This window comes from Protomyctophum parallelum (assembly GCF_964188405.1).
Source record: "Protomyctophum parallelum genome assembly, chromosome: 11".
Taxonomy (NCBI): domain Eukaryota; kingdom Metazoa; phylum Chordata; class Actinopteri; order Myctophiformes; family Myctophidae; genus Protomyctophum; species Protomyctophum parallelum.
In genome coordinates this window covers 36,951,155-36,971,933 of record NC_139707.1, presented here as the reverse complement: position 1 = coordinate 36,971,933, position 20,779 = coordinate 36,951,155, and the positions used below count along the sequence as shown (strand labels likewise).

General features: G+C 44.9%; 1 protein-coding gene across 1 annotated transcript in view; it reads right to left on the bottom strand.

Annotated features, from left to right (window-relative positions):
* Positions 1 to 20,779, bottom strand: part of myo16 (myosin XVI) — a gene marked incomplete at both ends in the record, with an annotated part of 120,000 nt that overhangs the window by 56,833 nt on the left and 42,388 nt on the right. Inside the window, 6 exon segments of the mRNA XM_083776781.1 lie at positions 1,890 to 2,000; positions 3,398 to 3,551; positions 4,059 to 4,209; positions 6,851 to 6,926; positions 12,286 to 12,411; positions 15,926 to 16,050. Of these exon segments, the coding sequence (XP_083632907.1) occupies positions 1,890 to 2,000; positions 3,398 to 3,551; positions 4,059 to 4,209; positions 6,851 to 6,926; positions 12,286 to 12,411; positions 15,926 to 16,050 (743 nt within the window).

Genomic DNA, 20,779 nt, shown 5'->3' with positions numbered 1-20,779 from the left:
CCCTCCTTAACGGCCCACCTTTCTTTCCTCCCCATCGAGGTTTTGGCCATCCCGTCCCAGTTCCTATCCTCTCTCTCTCCTGGCAGAAGGCTCAGAGGCCCCACTCATCAAAGCCTTATGGCTGTCCTCCCTGCTGGGGCTGCATATGGACCATTCACCGCATGATGTCGTACCGCACTGTACCGCACCGTCCCTCTGTCTGTGATCCCCTCTCCCCCCGTCCGCCGCCACACGTCTCTGCTCTCCTCGACCACCACGTCCACAACCCGACCTGCATTGCCTCCATCTTGACGGAACACCGTCAGTGTCCTCCTCGCTGACATGTTTGTACCTCTTCCTGCACAGTGTTCCGTCCCCCTCAATCTCGCGTAGCTAAAAAGGGCGACCACACGCCTCCCCTTTTAAAATACGGTACCCTTATTTGATTTGCCTTCATGCCCTCGTTTCTCGTTTCTACCTCATGCTGCGGCTCTAACTGTGCTGCCTGTTGTCCATCTGCTTTTTTCCATAACAATGGACCATTAGAGCCTCTCCGCTATGAGAACTCTCTAGGCACTGGTTCAACATTGATCCGGCCTCTCGTCTGTACAGAGAGCCCAGTCCCCCATGGAGACATGTTACATTGTGCTATACATTTAGAGGGAAAAGAGAACACTGGAAGCGCTTTAAAACATACAAAAACCAACGATCGGATCGGAAACACGATTCAAACCCTGAATATATAGTTATGGATTTCCCTTTCCTCCCATTATCAAATTCATATTGATTTTGGCGAGCTATACAGAAAATTGTCACCAATGTTTTCTTGCTTGGGACTGTGTCGTGATAAATGCATGTGTGCACGCGTGTTGTCCGTGTGTGCGGCACATGTGTATGCACGGACCAGGCTTCACTACAGCCACAAAAAGAATAGAGAAGAGTCACAGAATATACTGTACATTAACGTTAACTCTAGTCTGAGAGCATGTGTGCGTTGACAAGAAGTCCAATGCTTATGCCTGATCGAGTCTCGTGGGTGTACTGTCTGTATGAGTGTATGTGGGATGTGATTGCAACGCTGCGCCCCAATTCCCAATCTACATAATATGTCACTCCTCTCCAAGTACAGCAAGCACAGTGGGTGACATAATACCCAAGAGTAAGAATGTGTGTCTGTGTGTGTGTGTGTGTGTGTGTGTGTGTGTGTGTGTGTGTGTGTGTGTGTGTGTGTGTGTGTGTGTGTGTGTGTGTGTGTGTGTGTGTGTGTGTGTGTGTGTGTGTGTGTGTGTGTGTGTTATTATCGCATGCTTAACCCATATCAGAACAGGAACCTTTTGGTGTTTTAAGCATTATGTTATATCTGTGGGTGTCCTTGACATGAAATAGTTTGAAAATATTTTTAGAAGACCGTTGTGACTGAGGGCCTGCCATCGTGCAGCCTCCAGCTTTTCATCAGAGGAGAAAAGCTGAAATTATGTATTTTTTTATTATTTTATCCAAAGGCAGACTCTTCACATACTAGAGCATGTCTCAAATAAATGTCAGAGCTGAAATTGACATGTAAATATGAAATAAATGCTTAAACATGTAGCTAGGTGTAATGTTAGAGACCACAGAAGTGAACCTTTCAAGCCTGTTTTGAAAGGACATTAAGCCATATCTCCAAAACTGGTGGGTCAATCTGAACAACCAATATGGCAATTTGAAGCTATGATTCCCTGCTTTCATCTGGCGTGAAAAAAAAAAACGAAAATGTAAAGTCCCTCAGTCAAATCTGGTCACATTTGTAGAATCTGGTGTCAGTCCTAAAATGGGTTAACATGAGAGCTGAAGAATCATTGTGAACAACAACAGTGTCAGGGCTGGGTGGCGTGTAGTAGAGGCACTGCGGTTGAAGGGAGCATCCTTACATAGATCTGATCGTTGCCAAATCTCTTCTGCATCTCGTAGAGGAGGCTGCTGTCCGTGAGCTCGCTGAGGGACGCCAGGTCGTCGTTGGGTGCCGGGGGCATCAGCTTCACCTGCAGAACACGGTACCAAATACGACAGATGATAAGAACACGGTACCAAATACGACAGATGATAAGAACACGGTACCAAATACGACAGATTATGGCTCAGCAGGGATAGACCAGGCACCCCCGAGTGAGTGCTTTACATAAATGCAAGTGGACACTTCTGCCATGAGAGATATGCGGTGTATGCGTTTAAATCCACATGCAGTTATATGTCCCCCTCACTGCGCTAAAATACAAAGTGGGACACAGGGAAATGTATTAATGTCTATTATCTAACTCTGAATCCATTCTGGACGGGGAACCCCTGTTGGTGTTTTAAGCATTATGTTATACTTTAGCTATTGAAAAATAGCAGATCTACAAGCTCGCGCTATGAGCTTGTAGATCTGCTATTTTTGAAGAATCGTTAAAATGTGGTGCAAATCTTTGAATATATATTCTTTCAGAGCGAACGTTTTTAACTCATATCTTTGCTTCCGGGGGTTCCCTGGAACTACATATTTTCAGATGGGGGTCGTACGGCAGCCAAATACAGATAATTCTGGGGGTCCTTGACATGAAAAAGGTTGAGCACCACTGACATAGAAGCAGAGGTTTTTCAGAAAACTGAATTTATTTTAATCAACCTCAAAATGGGTATATCGGTATATCGTGTATCCAATCCATGTTGTGTACAGTGTTAGAATCCTCAGAAAATGAAAATAAATCTTTAACGAAATGTTTTATACCCTCTCAGAGTTGAAATCGGTGACTAGCATGACTGACTGACTGGTCAAGTTGATTATCTTTGCCCATGAAGCTTTCAGAAGGTTCCCCTTCCATGACCATCATTCATCCATCACCATTCCATCATCTCAGAATCTTTTGACATCTGAAACATTTTCTAAATATGAATTTAAAGGACCACTTCACCACTTTTCAACATATCTTCATATAATAGGTCCTCACTAATAATCATGAAAAAATGGCGCAACTTTTTTCTACTCGGTCTGTATCTCATAGGAGGTCTGTGGGCAGTTCAGAAACCGTCTTCCAGTGACATCATCGATGGGGAATACAAGCTAATAAAAACTGCAGGCTTTCTAGTAATGAAAATGGAAGCCATCGTTCTTACGGTAATGAAAATCTAAACATTTTTGTAAAAAAAATCTTGTTTAAAAAATAATCTGCCTAATGATGATGTCACTGGAAGACGGTTTCTAAACTGCCCACAGCCCTCCTATGATACACAGACTGAGTAGAAAAGAATCGTGCCATTTTATCATGATTATTAGTGAGAACCTATTATATGAAGATACGTTGAAAAGTGGTGAAGTGGTCCTTTAAGGCAAGCACATGCTACTTCTGTCCCTTTTTTCTTCAGTCATGCTAGTGTTAAATAACTGTGTACTGTACAGTACCTGTTCCAGTTTGCTAGCTCCAGAGCCGTAGGGACCGTCCAGACCGTTGTCCTGGGAGCCGTGTCGGCTCAGCGCCCCGCCGCCTGTCTCTCTGAACATGGCACACTTCTCCAGCAGACTGTCCTGCTTGGAGATGGACAGGCCCAGGGGGTTTCTGGGGAAGGCATGGGAGGGTTGTGAGAGGAGAGGGAGGGAGGATGGGTGGGTGAGATGGGTCGAGTAGAAAGGGAGAGGGAAAAGCGTGGGGAAAAACAGTGGCGGAACGTAACTAAGTACTTTTACTTAAGTACTGTACAATGTTGAGGTATTTGTACTTTACTTGAGTATTTCCAGTACTTTTACTTCTACCTCCACTACATCTCGGAGCCAAAATCGGATATTTTCAATAGATTTTCTACACATTTTGAACTTGTGAAATGGGACAATATTAATACTTTTACTTTTAGTACTTTAAGTACATTTTGATGTCGATACTTTTGTACTTTTACTCAAGTACATTTTCAATTCCATATACTTTCACTTGTAACGAAGTAGTTCTAAATTGCAGTACTGGTACTTTTACTTAAGTACAAAAATGTAGTACCACTGTCGAAAAAGGACCTTTTCGTAAGCAAATTCCCCAGTGTGGGGGAAAACTGAGGGGAAAAGCCTAAAAACTCACAGGTTCTTGACAGGAGTGGTGAGGTCGTGTGATCCCCCGTCGTATCGTTGGTCCGTGCAGAGAAGAGGGGCAGACGGGTCCTTCAGCCTCTGGACCCAGGAGTCCTCCGCTTTCAGCAGCATGTCAACTATGGGCTCTGACGCGGCGATATCTGGGGAACAACGGTTGAACAATTATACCGTTTATAGATAACTAGACCTGTACGTTGCCCCACCGGCCTACTTGAGAACGATGCAACTTTGGAACATAATAATACCCGTCTTATGTCTGTCTGTCTGTGTCTCACATGGGGATCTCTGTTGTATCTGCCTGTCTGCCTGTGTCTGAAGACTGACTGTGAAAAGTGGACTGGTTAAGTAATCAATTGTCAGGTGTGGTTTGCCACGGCAATCAATTGGCTGAGGCAGAGGCTACACTATCACCATTTTCAAACTCGAGAATCAATTTGGTTAAGGATTTGTCTTTAATACACTTGTCGTACTTGTGTGTGTTAATTAATGAGGCTCTTGAAAGTGACTGTCACTCTCCTATTCCTATCCTATTCTTGCCTCAGAGTGTTTCCTGGCTAAAAGCATCTATGAACGTCACAGCCAAGAGAATCTCCACTGCGAGATGGTTCCTAAAGACCCTGAGGCATCGATGTGTGATTCACCCTGTTACTACCACATTTTGCAGATTTCAGGGAGAACAGACATTCTAATAAATGTGTTTTTTTCCCCCTGTGAGGTCTCGCAGAAACGTACTGTTACAAGGCGTAAACAAACGTTGTATACATTTTAAATACACTGTGAAAGAGCAGTGCGGCCTGAGGTTGGGGTTGGCGAAAGGGCCTTAATTTCTGTGTGGAGTTTGCATGTTCTCCCCGTGTCCCCTAGGCTCTAGGGGACACCCTAGGCCTAGGGTATAGGTACTCTCGCAAAAAATATGCAGTATTCCTGGTCTCTAAACTGCCTCCCCGTGGCCAGCCGGGGCGCCTTTTTTTTTTTTTTTAAGCTTAAGCAGATACAGGCTATGGGAAAAATACATTCAAAGAGCCTATCAATGATCTGCAGCTACTCAGTCAGAATGAGTGGATGATGGAGGGGAAAGGAACTGGTTGGAATAACGTGTTCCTTCCAACCGGGGAAACTCCACCCGGACCCCGTCAGGTCAAACGAAGCGGCATTGAAGGAAGCATGAGGTCAGTCCGTTGCTCTCCACAGGTTGGCAGAGGGAGTCGAGTGTATGCTCTATACACTCCCTCTGCCAGGATTATATTAGGCAATTGACACTGGATGAAAAAATGGGTTACAAAATTGTGGGATAACAAAAAAAAGAGCAGTGCGGGCATTAGCTTACGGGCCATAACAGCATCAGGTTGTGAGCTTGTGAGCCAGGTACTTCCCTCTGTCCTCGCTGTCAGCTACCCCCCCCCCCCCCCCCTCTCTCCTCTCCGTGGCAGAATGTGAACCCCACTGTGGATCGATGCAACTGTGCTTAAACAGACAGGGGGTGAGTTAGGATATCCCCCCCCCACACCCGTGTCTGTAATGAGGCCTAACAGGGCACAGGGGATGGCTCTATCCCCCTCTTTTATTCTTTTATTTCAGAGTAACTGACAACCCCCTCGACTCCCATCTCTCTCTCTCTCTCTCTCTCTCTCTCTCTCTCTCTCTCTCTCGCGCTCTCTCTCTCTCTCTCTCTGAATTGAAAAAAGAGGGGCTTTTCTCATGTCTCCAGGCTTCCCACAGTTAAGCCTATATTAGAATGGTATTGATTAAAGGCCAAAGTGAGGTCGTCTGGGGTGCGATCAACCCACCCGGGGACGGGGGGGGAGGTGAGGGGTGTGTATACCAGGGTAAATATCCCTCTCTACTATAGCGCGAGGTTAGAAAGAGCAGCTGAAACGGATCGGCACTAAGCCGTTCACGGCCATTATCACAAGAGGGGCTCACTTAGCATTCTCCGCAACATGCAACGCAATCCTCCAATCCGCCACGCTCAATCGCTGTCCAGAGAATGGATTGGAAATGGGAATTGTTTTGGTTCTCAAAGAGCAATCCTCAAACACTATCGTCCTCTTCCGTAAAGCTGGTATGTGTGCCAGCGTTATCAAATCAGTAATCTTTGACACGCACACGCACACACACACACACACACACACACACACACACACACACACACACACACACACACACACACACACACACACACACACACACACACACACACACACACACACACACACACACACACACACACACACACCTGCATAATGAACCATGGGTGTTAGTTTTCTTTTGGACTGCACGCTCTAGTTGTCTGGTACACGCTTCCAGAAAAGATAATTATTTTGTTTAATGATATCCTACGTTGAATCATAGCCATAAGGAAATTAATCACATCAGCCCCTCATGATTATTACAAACACCTCAAAGGTAATCCAGCGTGTGTGTGTGTGTGTGTGTGCGTGCGTGCGCGCGCGTGCATGCGTGTGTGTGTGTGAGAGAGAGAGAGTAATGTGTCAATATTATTATTCATTCCCTCGTGAGTTTTCACAAACAGTGTGTGTGTGTGTGTGTGTTTGTTTGAATGTCCTCCACATTATCATAGTGATTACTTATGCAGCCAAAAGACAAAAAATAAAAAAATCCCATTTCTCTGGTTCATTAGCGCACACGTTTGTCTGTTTGTTCATGTGTGAGAGCTTGTTCATGTGCGATTATTACCATTTGTGTGTGTGTGTGTGTGTGTGTATGTGTGTGTGTGTGTGTGTGTGTGTGTGTGTGTGTGTACAGTACATGAATGATTACCTGAGGGCTTGTCTTGGTTGCAGTTCAACAGAGTGGGGTTCGCTTGGTGCCTGAGGAGCTGGCCGACAATGCTTGTCTGTAGGCAGAGAGAGAGAGAGAGAGAGAGAGAGAGAGAGAGAGAGAGAGAGAGAGAGGAGAAACACCCACCGTTCACTTTCATTAGACCTGTTGTCATACAGCTGCTTGCTCACCGAGTAATGAGAGAGAAGTAACTGGTATTTATCAGAACAAAAAGGTACAGGTGATTCTTTTTTCTTTTTTTCGAACCCGCGGCACACTGCCAGACTGGATTACCAGCCAAGGTGCCTGGACCGCTGAGCCACGGCCCAGGCCAGTCCAGATGTATTTTTTTAAAGAAATGTAGAGAAATGTATCTGTACAGCCAGGCTTGGTGCGGTTTTGTTCTTACTGTATAAATAGGCATATGCCAAATCAGATACCTTAGATAAGGGGGTGCCCCGACTTTTTTGACTTGCGAGCTACTTTAAAAATGACCAGCTCAACAGCATTGCTGAAAATTGTTTCAAAATGTACCTAGAGGCGCACTTGAGGAATAAATGGAACTGGTAGGGTTTTTTATTATAACTTTATAATGCTACTGACGCCTGTAGCATTACATTGGACGTTTGAGCTGACAGGCCCTTTTTGATGCATGTCAATTCAATCAAGTGGCACCTTAATTCAAGTGACGGATGCCAAAAATATATATACTGTAGTGTATATTTATTTTTAGGGGCATGTCATGTGATCTATACCTCCACAGCTACTACTACTGGTAGAGACACGTTCTACCTTTTGGGCACCCCTGCCTTAGATATATACCCACAGATAGAGTGGATGTTGTGAAACGGCCCATATCATTCTAGTAGGAGATAATTCTCATGTGCTAAATATTGCCCTGCATCCTGAGAATGTCCACTGACACAGGCATGTGTCAGTGGTAAAGTGCAAAGCAGGAGGTACCACTGACACAGGCATGTGTCAGTGATAAAGTGCAAAGCAGGAGGTACCGTGCAACATGACAGAGGGAAGGGTCTACAGCATGTGGTTCCCAAACTTGTTCACGTCAAGGACCCCCAAATTGACACTAATTAGCCCGCGGACCCCCATTTGAAAAGATATGCCAGGGACCCCCATAAGAGAAGATGTTTACAAGTGATTCTCAACCCATTTAATTTCAAGGACCATAGACTAATTCATGTCAAACCATTTTGACATGAAATAGTCTACGGACCCCCATTTAATGGTATTTCTGTCTCTGGGACCCCCAATTTATATTGTAAAATCACGGGTCCATATGGTTTTATTTGTACACTCTCAGAGTTACAGACCCATAATGGTCCACTTGGTTCCAAACTATCATTTAGCTGGGGACCCCCCTGGAACTCCCTCCTGTACCCCTGGGGGTCCCCGGACCCCACTTTGGGAACCACTGGTCTACAGTACTACAGGACAGTGTGTGGGTCCTGTTAGCAGGTCTATAGCGACCCCCCCCCCCCATGTCGCATAACAGAAGAAGAAACCCGTAGACTCCCACCCTCATTATGCCCAACGTTGTCATGGGATGCTGTCGCGGTCTATATATTATAAATGGATCCAACCCTGGGGTTTCCTCCTGTCAATTTTCACTCCTCCCACAGCTTCCTGTTCTCCTTCTAATGTATCCTCTCTGTCCTTTCGTTACTCCTTTCAATCTCTATGACTATGTTCTTCCTCTTCTACACCTCCCCCTCTCCCCCATGTTCCCACCTCCCCCTTTGCCTCCCTAAGGGAGTGACATCTATGTCGTGTGTGTGTGATCCAAGAGAGGAGACAGTACAGTACAGTGTGATGTGGGCGGAATGACTGTGTGTGATAGATGAGAACGCACGCAATGTGTGAAGTGTTGACGTTTCTGCAGCGCCGTGCGCTTGTCAGATCTGTACTTGGTGGGAAAAATAATACTAGGGCTGACCCACATATCTGAATATTCAGATATAGGCACAAAGAGACACACAAACACAGGCTATAGGGCTCCATTTCCATCAGCGCTAAACCCCTTATAATTATATAGGATTGAAAACACTCGACATGTGTTCTTGAGCAGATAAAATAGTCCAGACAGATCTCCCCAGTTATGCAACTGATAAGGCTGAACTACTAAGGCATGCCATTCTAATCACGTCAACCACACATTTGCACATTTCTGTGACTCATTTTGATACAGAGAGTCATGGCGGCAAGACTAACTGTTTGGGAGAGTAGAAAATATCCAAAACAGGCAGACTCTTCACATACTAGAGCATGTCCTGAAATAAATGTCAGAGCTGAAATTGTCATGTAAATATGAAATAAATGCTTAAACATGTAGCTAGGTGTTAACGTTAGAGTCCACAGAAGTGAACATTTCAAGTGAAACCTTTGCTGTTTTCTGTAAGACATTACTCTATAAGCCACATCTCTAAAACTGGTGGGTCAAACTGAACAACCAATATGTCAATTTGAAGCTATGATTTGCTGCCTTTCATATGAAAATATGAATTATTTTTTCTCTACTTCTCACAAGCTACAAATTCTATTTGAATATAAATTAAAATGGAGGTGTGTGGTGGGAGCCATGGAGTAAGTTTTCCTTTTTTGGAAATATAGAAAATGGCCTAAATACTCCGATACCGGTCATAATCTTATTAATATGCTTCCACAATACACCGGTTTGCTTTCATTGTCTAAAAACAATTAAACAAACCTCTATATAATCAGATTCCAAAGAGGCCAATACGCCCTCCACATCACTCATTATGATCTAGCACTGAATCTGTTCATGTACTGCATTTGTTTTGCATTTAAATTCCCTCCCGTTACCAATGGTGCATTTATATAGTGCAAAGCAAAGCAAAGTTACTATATTTACCCAGGGTAACGTAACTGGACTAAGCTCAATAACTTGTTTACAGCCAGGCCCTGCTCATAGAACATTAAGGTAGGGGTTCAATGCCTTGCTCAAGGGCACTTCAGCGGTGGTAATTTTAACGTGCCGGTCCGGGGATACGAACTAGCGACCTTCCGATATCAAGAACGCTCCGCAAACCGTTCGGCCACCGCTTGCCTTATCCAAGGCAATTTACATAGACTGGACCTGTACGTGCCCGTCGGCCACCGGCCTACTTGAGAACGATGCAACTTGGGAACCTAATAATACCTGTTGTCAACTTGTCATAGCACCCGTTTTAACTATCGGTCTGTGTCCCTTTTGTGCCCATACTATGGAGATCTCTGTATCTGTCTGTCTGCCTGTGCCTGAAGAGTGCAAACTGACTGTGAAAAGTGTAGTGGTTAAGTAATCAATTTGCAGGTGTGGGGGTGCCATGGCAATCCATTGGCTGAGGCAGAGGCTGGGAATTGCACAGGTGAGGGGATTTAGGCTGATTAGGCCCACTGGCAGAGCCTGAGCAGAGCCTCTTGTGGTGGTTCTGGAGAACTGTGCGACTCAATACCGGGCACTGCACTCCCTGTGAGGGTGTGGAATGCGTGTGTCGAATGTGAAGTCGGTGGGGCGAACGGTTCTCGAGTTACATGCATTACAACCGTACACACACACGCACGCACACAGACATGCAGAGACACAGAGACGTGGCACATTTATAGTAGGATTGTGCATTACATTCACACACCGATGGCGGAGGAAACCATGCCTGCACATCGGGTGCAATTAGGGGGTCTTGCTCAAGGACACTTCAACACTAACTCTGGAGGAGCCCACCAAGGGGCCAGTGAGGCACTCCAACGTTGAAGCGCTAGGCCCTAGTGGTAAGAGGAAGGACTGCAGGCGGACCCGTGGATTCATGACGAGGAAACCCTGTGCAACCGAGCGCCCAATGTTAAAGCCCAGCTGCACTTCCGCATTTGGGCACCAAAATGTGGTGCCCAAATGCTGAATCGACGAAAAAAGGCGGAAGTAGACGGTCCTTCCGGGTGCTTCAAAGCGCCACTGAGCAACTTCCACTGACATGAATAGTGGAGGGGGCGGAGCTTCGCGCCAGATCAGTCTATCCTTTTAATACTCTATGGAGCCCACAGGGATCGAACTATCCGGCTGCTACCTACCACTCTACCCACTGAGCCACTGCCACCGTCCCAAAAGGCAAAAGGGGTCTTTGAGTCAACAGTATATAATACAGTGTTACAGTTGCTCAGCCAATGTCTCCAGGCAGGCAAGAAGTGGGCTTGTGCTTCGTCGTGACGGGAAAAAACCCTGTCATTAATAAAACCAGTAATTACCACGGGCTAGATCATTTCAAATGCATAGCGTAAAGCCAAGACGGTAATGTATTTGTGATGGAGGGAAGGGTGCGAGATCGTAGGTGGCTTGTGGCGAGGAGAAAAGTCAATGATGGGGAAGGCTATGCCTCAGTGTCTCGTTGGTATGCAATAAGGAGCCGAGCGCTGGAACCTCTGAAGTGAGCTAAGGGGAATAAATAAAAAAAAGGCACAGGGCCCGTGGTGGTGATTTAGACGCTGCTGATGAAACCCAATCGATTCTCCACTGCTCTCTTCTGCCACTCTGCAGTCAGGTACACTTATGCACTCACTCATCCACAGTATACATACGTGTATGTGAACGTTTCTAATGCCAACAAGAGTCAGAGGGACAGAGAAAGAGAGTTGCTGTCAAGGCAGCTGACACTTCATTTAGAATCAAACCAGAGGGAGTTTGGTACACTTAACCCCGCACACACGTTTGTGCGTGCGTGCGTGTGTGTGTGCGTGCGTTGAAAATATATATGCATAGCATTAGGGTGACAAACAAATGGTGGATGAAGACAGAGAGAGAGAGAGAATATTTAAAGACACACAATACTGGAAAAATACACAACCTCTGGGAAGATGAGCATGAGAGGTATAAAGAGCCCTATTCTAAATACAGCATAGGAATAATTTGTCTTTTGTCAGCAGCCAAGCACACACATAGCCCCAGAAATGTAATTAAATAACTGGTGGCGTCAGCAAGATTTCAACATGATTGCTCACTTTCCTTCATAGCGAGACCCCCCCTCCTCCCTTCCCCAACAGAACACATCCAACACAGCACTCCCCAACCCAACCCTCAGCCCTTCAAGTCTAGAAATCAGTCTTCCTATATACCTTTCTGTGAGGAATCTGGAATGCGTTTACCATGCAGCGCGCCTCCTTGGACACGGATTGATCAATGAGGGTTTGAGAAGAGCAGTTTATCAGTGATCACAGAGAAGTCGCCGAGAGGCAGTCCCTCGGGGGATATGCCGCATCGACGCTTTTCCCTCGTTATTTCAGCAACTTTCATTATCGAATGGCCGCGTTTTCCCCTCCGCGCGCCGGCCCGGGTCGATGTTGTCGCATGAGGTTGGAATTAGCAATTAAAGTCAACAGTTGGGTGAGTGCAAAGTCATGCAAAGTCACGTGCGGATGTGGTGCTCTACCTGTCCATATTTGGCGGCCAGGTGGAGGGGAGTCCAGAAGCTGTTGTCTGTGACCTGGGGGTCCGCGCCACTCTCCAGCAGAACACACACCACCTCTCTGTAGCCGCTGGCACACGCAATATGGAGCTGTGGAAGGAAGAAGAGAGACATAAAGTCAAAGTCAGTGTTGATTTTGACAGCAAAATTAGATTTTAGTTTTAGTCATATAGTCTCATCGGTGATAAATCACACCCGTGTGAACCGAGTGGTGCAACTCCGTGTGGGGGGGTCTCCGGTGGGACCCCGGAACTTCCAGACCCACAGGAACACGGCCAGGGTGCCAGCCCGGTTCGGGCGAGCAGCCCCGCGTTCGAAACGGTCGAGAAATGACAGAGTTACTGTGTGGGGGAATTAGCATTTAGCAGACACCTCTCTCTCTCTCTCTCTCTCTCTCTCTCTCTCTCTCTCTCTGTAATTAGCAGGCAACAGTGCAACACTATCTCTCTCTGTGTTTCTAGCACAACAGCACCACTTTTGCCCCTACTGGTACTCTAAACATAGGGACGGACATAGGTACAGGTACGTGGACATAGGGCAGGGGTCGGCAACCCAAGATGTTGAATGAGCCATTTTCGACCAATTGTTTTTATTCAAAATCTATCTGGAGCCGCAAAAAAATGTAAGCCTAAAAATGCTTATATAATGAAGACAAAGGGGCTGCAAGTGGATATTAGCCTATCTATCAAAATAAAAAGTGTGCTATGGTTTAACTTTCATTACGGGCCCGTTCGGAAATAGCGCACTGAGCGCACTGTGCAATGCAAACTAATATAGGCGAGTGCGCTCCCGGTGCGCATTTCCGAACGCAGTCAACGCACCCTCCATTATTATGCCATGTTTTTTGCATTGTGTTCTTACCCGTTTAATGTGATTTCTGTGTGTGGACATCGCTGGAGAGCTTCTCAACATTGGGCACGTAAAATGTCACTTTAATCTTCACACACAACTGCAGGCTCTCATCGGTGAGGCGTGTGCGGTATTTGGATTTAATGTAGTTCATGTTTGAGAATATCTGCTCACAACGTTGATCCAAAGATGGATAATATACTCCAAATGCGAGTTTCTTCATGTTCACATAATTGTCTGGAAGAGCATTCCATGTTTTCCACACAAGTGTGTCGTGTTTTGGGAGGTTTACAATATCGGTATTTGCCTGTATGCTTAATCTGCAGTGACAAACTATCAAACAATAAAAAAGTAACGTTGAAAGACATTTCCAGGGAAAGCATGCTAAGTTTGTAGCCCAAACATTTAGATTCTCGTAGAGGTTTTTTTCGATTCTGACGAATCTCTCTACGAGAGTCTAAAAGTTAACCCCGCCCCTGACGTCGAAAAGGAACGTTTGTGCCTCAAAATCACTCTTACCTTGTACAAATGCTAAATCTAAGCTGCTTTAAATGTTGCCCCACTTGTTTGTGATCTGTGCGCACCCATATTAAACACCGAACATGCTTATTTTTCAATAAAAAAGGTATTTTAATCCACTCTGTTTCTGAATCCTCCATTGTAAATGCGGTAAACGGCGCAACAGAATATTGCCCGCGCCCCTAGAGGCCAGGGTTCTCTTGCGCATTTACAATGGAGAGAAAAGCAAGATGGCCGCCAGATTCCGAGACAGAGTTAAAATACCTTTTTTATTGAAAAATAAGCATGTTCGGTGTTTAATATGGGTGCGCACAGATCACAAACAAGTGGGGCAACATTTAAAGCAGCTTAGATTTTGCATTTGTACAAGGTAAGAGTGATTTTGAGGCACAAACGTTCCTTTTCGACGTCAGGGGCGGGGTTAACTTTTAGACTCTCGTAGAGAGATTCGTCAGAATCGGAAAAAAACCTCTACGAGAATCTAAATGTTTGGGCTACTAAGTTTGCATGAATGAGAGAAAGAGGGCTGTTGCAGTCGCAGAACTGCTGAAGAAAGCAGAAGGGAGCAAAGTCAGCAAACTAACTTTTAAGAAGTGGATGGCAGCTTTAAACGCCACCACTGCTGGCTGCTGCTATAGTTTCGTTGCAACACGGGAGATAATACAACGTCTATATGACTCCTTCATATACTGTAGTCACCGTCTGTGAACGGCTTGCCACGTTTTATTTATTGTTTGATAAGTTTGTCACTGCAGATTTAGCCATGGTGCGTCATGGCAACTGCAGCCTGTTTTACGCAATCGCTACATTTACATTGTAAACGTGTACATAAACATTCAGATTCCAAATATAAAGTACTCGCCACGTGTGCCACTGGTGTTAGAATGTTGCTGGTACAGCGATTAGCATTGCTGCATCCCGCGTTGTTTAATAAAAAGCATTTTTATCCGAGCTGTTATTTTGCCATTGGCTTTCAACTACGCGCCCCCAACCGGTGTGCAACTGTGGATTTCCCAACCCCGTTTGAGAAAAGTAGCCGGGGCGCTCGGATAAAAATGCTTTTTATTAAACAACGCGGGATGCAGCAATGCTAATCACTGTACCAGCAAATTTCTAACCCCCGTGGCACATGTGGCGAGGACCTTATATTTGAAATCGGAATGTTTATATACACGTTTGGACTGCGACTTGCGTAAAACAGGCTGCTGTTGCGTCATGGGCTACTGCAGATTAAGCATACAGGCAATCCATCTGCATTGGCTGTGAAGGCATAAGCGTCTGTCCACGAATTGTTAAATCCTCTGTTTTCGTCGGCTATCTTTCTTTTTCTCCCTGTAGAAGCCATAGCGTAGCAGGCACCAGCCTCACACACCCACCGGTTTGTTTATAATAGTGTCTGGCGCGCAGCATGCGAGTGTGTCGCATGCTATGACGCGAATTTTAGTTGACATTATTACAATTTACAATTTACAATTTAGGCATTTAGCAGACGCTCTTAATCCAGAGCGACTTACATTTAAGCAAGAACAAAATCATGGGAATACATCACATAAAAGCATTTATCATGAAACATGCGTAAGCTAAGAAGGTAACAGCGGAATATCTATATGATGAAACTATACATACACTATACATAATAAACTATACATATTCACTACTATGCTATACATATGTACTATGGCGTGCTATGACTATATACAATACAATTATAGTGCTGTCTACATAACATGCTATAAGTCTGTGTCAAATGCTATCTAAGCCAACATAAATGCTATCTAAGGGGTTAGGGTAAGTGCTATGGGCCATGATGGAGTCTGAAAAGGTGGGTTTTCAGGCTACGGCGGAAGATTGGGAGTGATGCTGCAGTTCTGACTGCAATGGGAAGTGCATTCCACAGTTTTGGAGCCAGAAGGGAGAAGAGTTTGGGACGTGTGGAGCGTTGTCCCGGCGTTTTTAGTGAGGGTACTTCCAGTTTCCCTGCGTTGGCTGATCTGAGTGCGCGGGAGGGTTATTGAAACTTAATAATTATTCTACACATTTTTACAAAATTGGGAAACTTAAGAATGTTTCTGTCACGTTTGGCCTCCTACAGAAACCATAAATGAAAAATAAAAATGTGAAAAAATAAACATTATACATTTTCATAGATTTCTTTGTAATGCTACCGCCGGTTGCAGACCCCTGACATAGGGACATCGCTGTTCCTCGGACCACTCAAAAAAGGGTTGATTCTTACCAGAGTGACCCCGTCGTCGTTGGGCTGGTTGAGACTCGCTCCACTGGCAACCAGTTGCCTGACATCGGACAACATGGTGCTGGGCCTCTGAGTCCTCATGGTGTGCATAGAAGACACATCAACCCCTACAAGTAGACACATAGGCACATTGTTAAGTGCTACATGCACTAGGGCATTAAGCAATACTAGTCGACTATTCAACTAGTCGACTAGTAAATCCACTAGTCGACCTTGCTGGTACTAGTTGACTAGTTGATAAGAAAAGAAAAGAAACAAAACAGAAAAAAGTTTTTTGTGTAGGCCTCAAGATCAGGTTATAGTCACCAATGTACAGTTTTTAAATGTACAAATATTTATTACAAAAAACTTTTTGTTTAAACTAGTCAACTAGTAAAAATGACTACAGTGTATAAGTGAATGCCATAACATGCACACAGTCTTATTTTGAATTTACAGAACATGTGTTTTCTGTTAATTTGCTCTTTTCTTTCTTAACACAGTTAACACGGTTGCCTGGAGGCGACCATAGCATGGTAATTGCACCCATTCATTTTATCCTAAAGCTTTGCCACACAAGTTGTTTCAACAGTTTCTGCACCACATACAACTGACTGGCTTCATTGCCACTAATTATTTTTGTTTTGTACATTTAAGATATTTTTCTCATTGGTTTGCAAATTCTCTGTTTTGCCATCAAAGTATCTGTAGCTCAGAAACGGTAACACTATTCACACTATTCAAAACAATAATTAAAAGCAAGCATGGTGTCAGTATAAGAACCCACTTTATGGCTATACATTTTGTACTGTAAGTTATGTAAGGGATAATGTATGGCTGAGTGGTCATTGTTTATAGAAGAATCACAGGCTGATTAACCACCAACGCTAGCGGAGGTGGTTTTACACTCGTAAAAAGACTGTCAAACATGTTTTATTCTCGTAAAAAGACGTTTGTTTATACTCGTAAAAAGACGTCTGTCTCCCAAAGTTTGTGGGACTGGTCTATATTTTACAAAGACACACTCATTAATCTGCGTTGAGGGCAACAACACTTTAAGATTTCCCCAAATTGTACAAGAAGAGTATGAACCTGCAGCCATGAGAAATCATGTGTATGGCCATACCAGTATAATAATTAATAATATGGAAAAGACCAGATTCTCATTGGAAACCGAACTAAGATCAAAGGCACGGCATACAGTTATCATGACACATAAGATCTCATGATCTCAATCATGAAGTTACCGTGATCTGAACGATCTAATTCACACCATGACTGGAATTTCACTTCCACATTCTAAAAAAGCAGCATTGTTCCATGCATTGCCTAATGACTATGTTGAGTAGCAAGTCGTTTTGAAAAAAGTTGATGAAAGTTCAACTTTTTCCGCTGGGGTTGTCGGCAAGAAAAAGCAGCAGCCAATCAAGAGCTCGCCGTGGTCTGATAACTAGGCATTAACTAGGCATTAACTAGGCATTACCTAGGCATTAACTAGGCATTAACTAGGCATTACCTAGGCATTAACTAGGCATTAACTAGGCATTACCTAGGCATATATACGTGAAGGTGATGTGGGTGTTTCACAAGTTTTGGCAGGTAGGGCGAGATCCCTCAGCGACCAACGACGAGAGTCTCGACCAGGTCGTTATTGTCTTCGACCTGGTCTGTTAAATGGTCGTGACCAGTTGTTTTCTGGTCTCGACCAGGTCGACCAGTTGTTTTCTGGTCTCGACCAGGTCGACCAGTTGTTTTCTGGTCTCGACCAGGTCGACCAGTTGTTTTCTGGTCTCGACCAGGTCGACCAGTTGTTTTCTGGTCTCGACCAGGTCGACCAGTTGCGACTAGGTCTCAACCAGGTCGTTATTATTGTCGAGTCAACCTTAGTCGACAATATAAGTAGTTTTGGACTCCAATATAGACAGAAGAATGCTTTGAGGAAAAAAACACTACTGCTGTTGGTGTGAACTGTGAATTTGGCACAAAGCTCTAGTCTAGACTGGCTCTGTGGCTCAGTCAAGGACAGAAAGAGGTCAACGCACCACTTCATATTCACACACACACACACACACACACACACACACACACACACACACACACACACACACACACACACACACACACACACACACACACACACACACACACACACACACGTGCGCAGTGGGCACCGGGGTTCTAGTGGTTTGCTGTAGCGGCGTATTGATTACAGATCAATCTATGTTTCTCAGCGATTAGCTATGGGGCACTAACTAATGGGACTTTTCCACATGGATCGGTTGGATCGCCTAATCGATGGGTTTGTCTTAGCAAACAAATGAGAGCCTTAGGCTTTGGGGTCTACTACTACTACGGCATGTCAGGCACAACCATTATTATTATTATTATTATTATGATTATTATTATGGCTTGACATCCCGGTTAGAAAGGGAATGCTTACCATCGGTGGTTCCCAAACCAGCAGGTAACCTGTTAGTTATACATGAAAATGTTAAGATGTGTCTACAGTAGCTATAGGAGTTTAGCCACTGTAACTTAAGAGTTACTGCAAAAAAAAAAAAAAGAGACAAGAAAGGATTTGTTATGAGATTACTGTTGTCACCCCGCAATCTCTCTGTAGCAAAGAGAGTGATGCGGCTGGTCTTCTCCTTTCCATCACACATACAGGCTAGAGAGAGCATGGAGAAACGTTGCTATGGCAACAGAGAGACCTAGATCGTGCAGGCAAAAGTGTGTTTCGGGGGTGGCACGAGAGTGGAGGGGTGGGGGGGGGAGCTGGAGAGGATGATGTATCTAGAGAGAGAAGACGGGGATTACCACAGGGGTTCATAGTAGGGCAGCAATGACACCCAGAAGCCCCCATAGCTTGTTCAGTGGCTGGAATAAGGGACTAAGGGTGCGTGTGCGTCCGTGCGTCTGTGCGTGCGTGCAGTACAGTACAGTACAGTATGTGTGCACGCGAGCACTACTGAAGCCAGGACAGCAGAGACAGAGTAGGTGGTCTGCATTTGTGATGAGCCGGCTGTCTGGCAGTCAGTAAGTAGTCCTCGTCTGTCATGTGTGATCCTGTGTGGCCGGTGGTGACAGATGACGGCGCAAAAGGAGAGAGGAGAGGAGAGCCCTCCATCAACGTCCATGTCTGTCTCTGTCTGCACCTTTCCCTCCCCTGTTGACTCCACGTCTCACAGAATAATCCTCAGAGATAAAAAACTAACATGCACATTTGACTGTGCATGTTCACTCTCCCTGTCAGGGGCGCGTGCGCACGCACGCACGCACGCAGGCACACACGCACACACGCACACGGCTTTGTAGCAAAATTGGGTCAGAACATTATTAGGTATAAATCAAAGGAGTTTGTGTGAATAATCGTAGTTTAGCTAAATCTATGTTTTGCATTATCATGCTAAAGTGACGGTAAAGCTCATTTGCTTCATCGTGACTGTGTAATATTCAGTAGACGTTAGTGGCACGCATCGTAATGTGTAATAAATGGGCCATGTGATTAACTGAGTGGGACTTGACAGAGAGTGCATGAGGCTTAACCCATTTAGACCGATTCTAAAAAAAAAAGGCTGTATTTCTATAAAACCTAGGTTTCCATGTCAGTCGTTCTCAAACATTTTCATGTCAAGGACCACCAAAAACGATATGAAATTGGCCGCCGACCCCCATCTGAAAATATGTTGTTCCAGGGACCCCACCAGAAGCAAAGATTTGAGTTAAAAACGTTCGCTCTGAAAGAATATATATTCAAAGATTTGCGCCACATTTTCACGATTTTTCAAAAATAGCAGACCTAAATAGCAGAGCTATGAGCTTGTAGATCTGCTATTTTTCAATAGCTAATAAAGTATAACATAATGCTTAAAACACCAAAAAGGGGTTCCCGCCCAGAATGGCTTAATGGTAGAAAGTGGGTGGAATGTGGAATGGGTGAGACGGCAGAACTGCCACCACATGCTGTGGCGTTGAAGGAAGTGTCTCATCAGACAGGACTCAAGGGAGATGACACGAGACAGAGAAAGGAGGGAGGGAGGGCAAAGATCTTCTTTAACCATTATTAGAGAATGCCGTTGAGATGTTACAAAGAAATGGCACATTAAAAAGAGAGGGGAAAAGGGAACTGTACGGAACACACTAAGTAAAGGCTATTATAACAAGTAAGACGCGCAAACGCGTGAAGCGAACGCAGCTCGTGTGTGTGTGGTTGTGTGTGTGTGTGCTACAGCTGCGCCCTGTGTGTGTGTGTGTGTGTGTGTGTGTGTGCGTGCGTGCGTGCGTGCCACAGCTGCGCCCTCTGGTGGCGGGCCGGTGGTGTAACAGCGTGACACCACACAGCGTGACACACACACACACAGACACTCAGCCCCTGCTGTCATAGTAAGTGGCTCACTGCGTTCGCAATAATAAACCTCTCTTTCCGTGCATGCGTGGGTGACACACACAGACACGCACAGCACAGACTTGGTATTTTACAATTTCTTCAAAACACACTATTTGCTATACTAGTACTCCTACAGAGTTTGTCCAAAATTCGCCAGTAATGTATGAACATGTGTCATCGAGATTTGTCTCATGTCATATGTCAGAATGGGCTTTGGTAGGCTAGACTTGACTAAAACCATGGGATACTATGTCCTGTGTCAGGATGGGCTCTGGTAGGCAAGACTTGACTAAAACCGTGTGACTGCAATAAAGCAAGAGTGCCATGTAGCCGATTGAACCAAGATGCTCCGGGGCCACTTGCATATAGCAGTATAATACTGTCTCATTAGGACACATGTACTAGTCTACTATCCAACCTACAGTATAGCACCATTTCCTCGTCTCTCATGTTGTAACCACATGACTTAT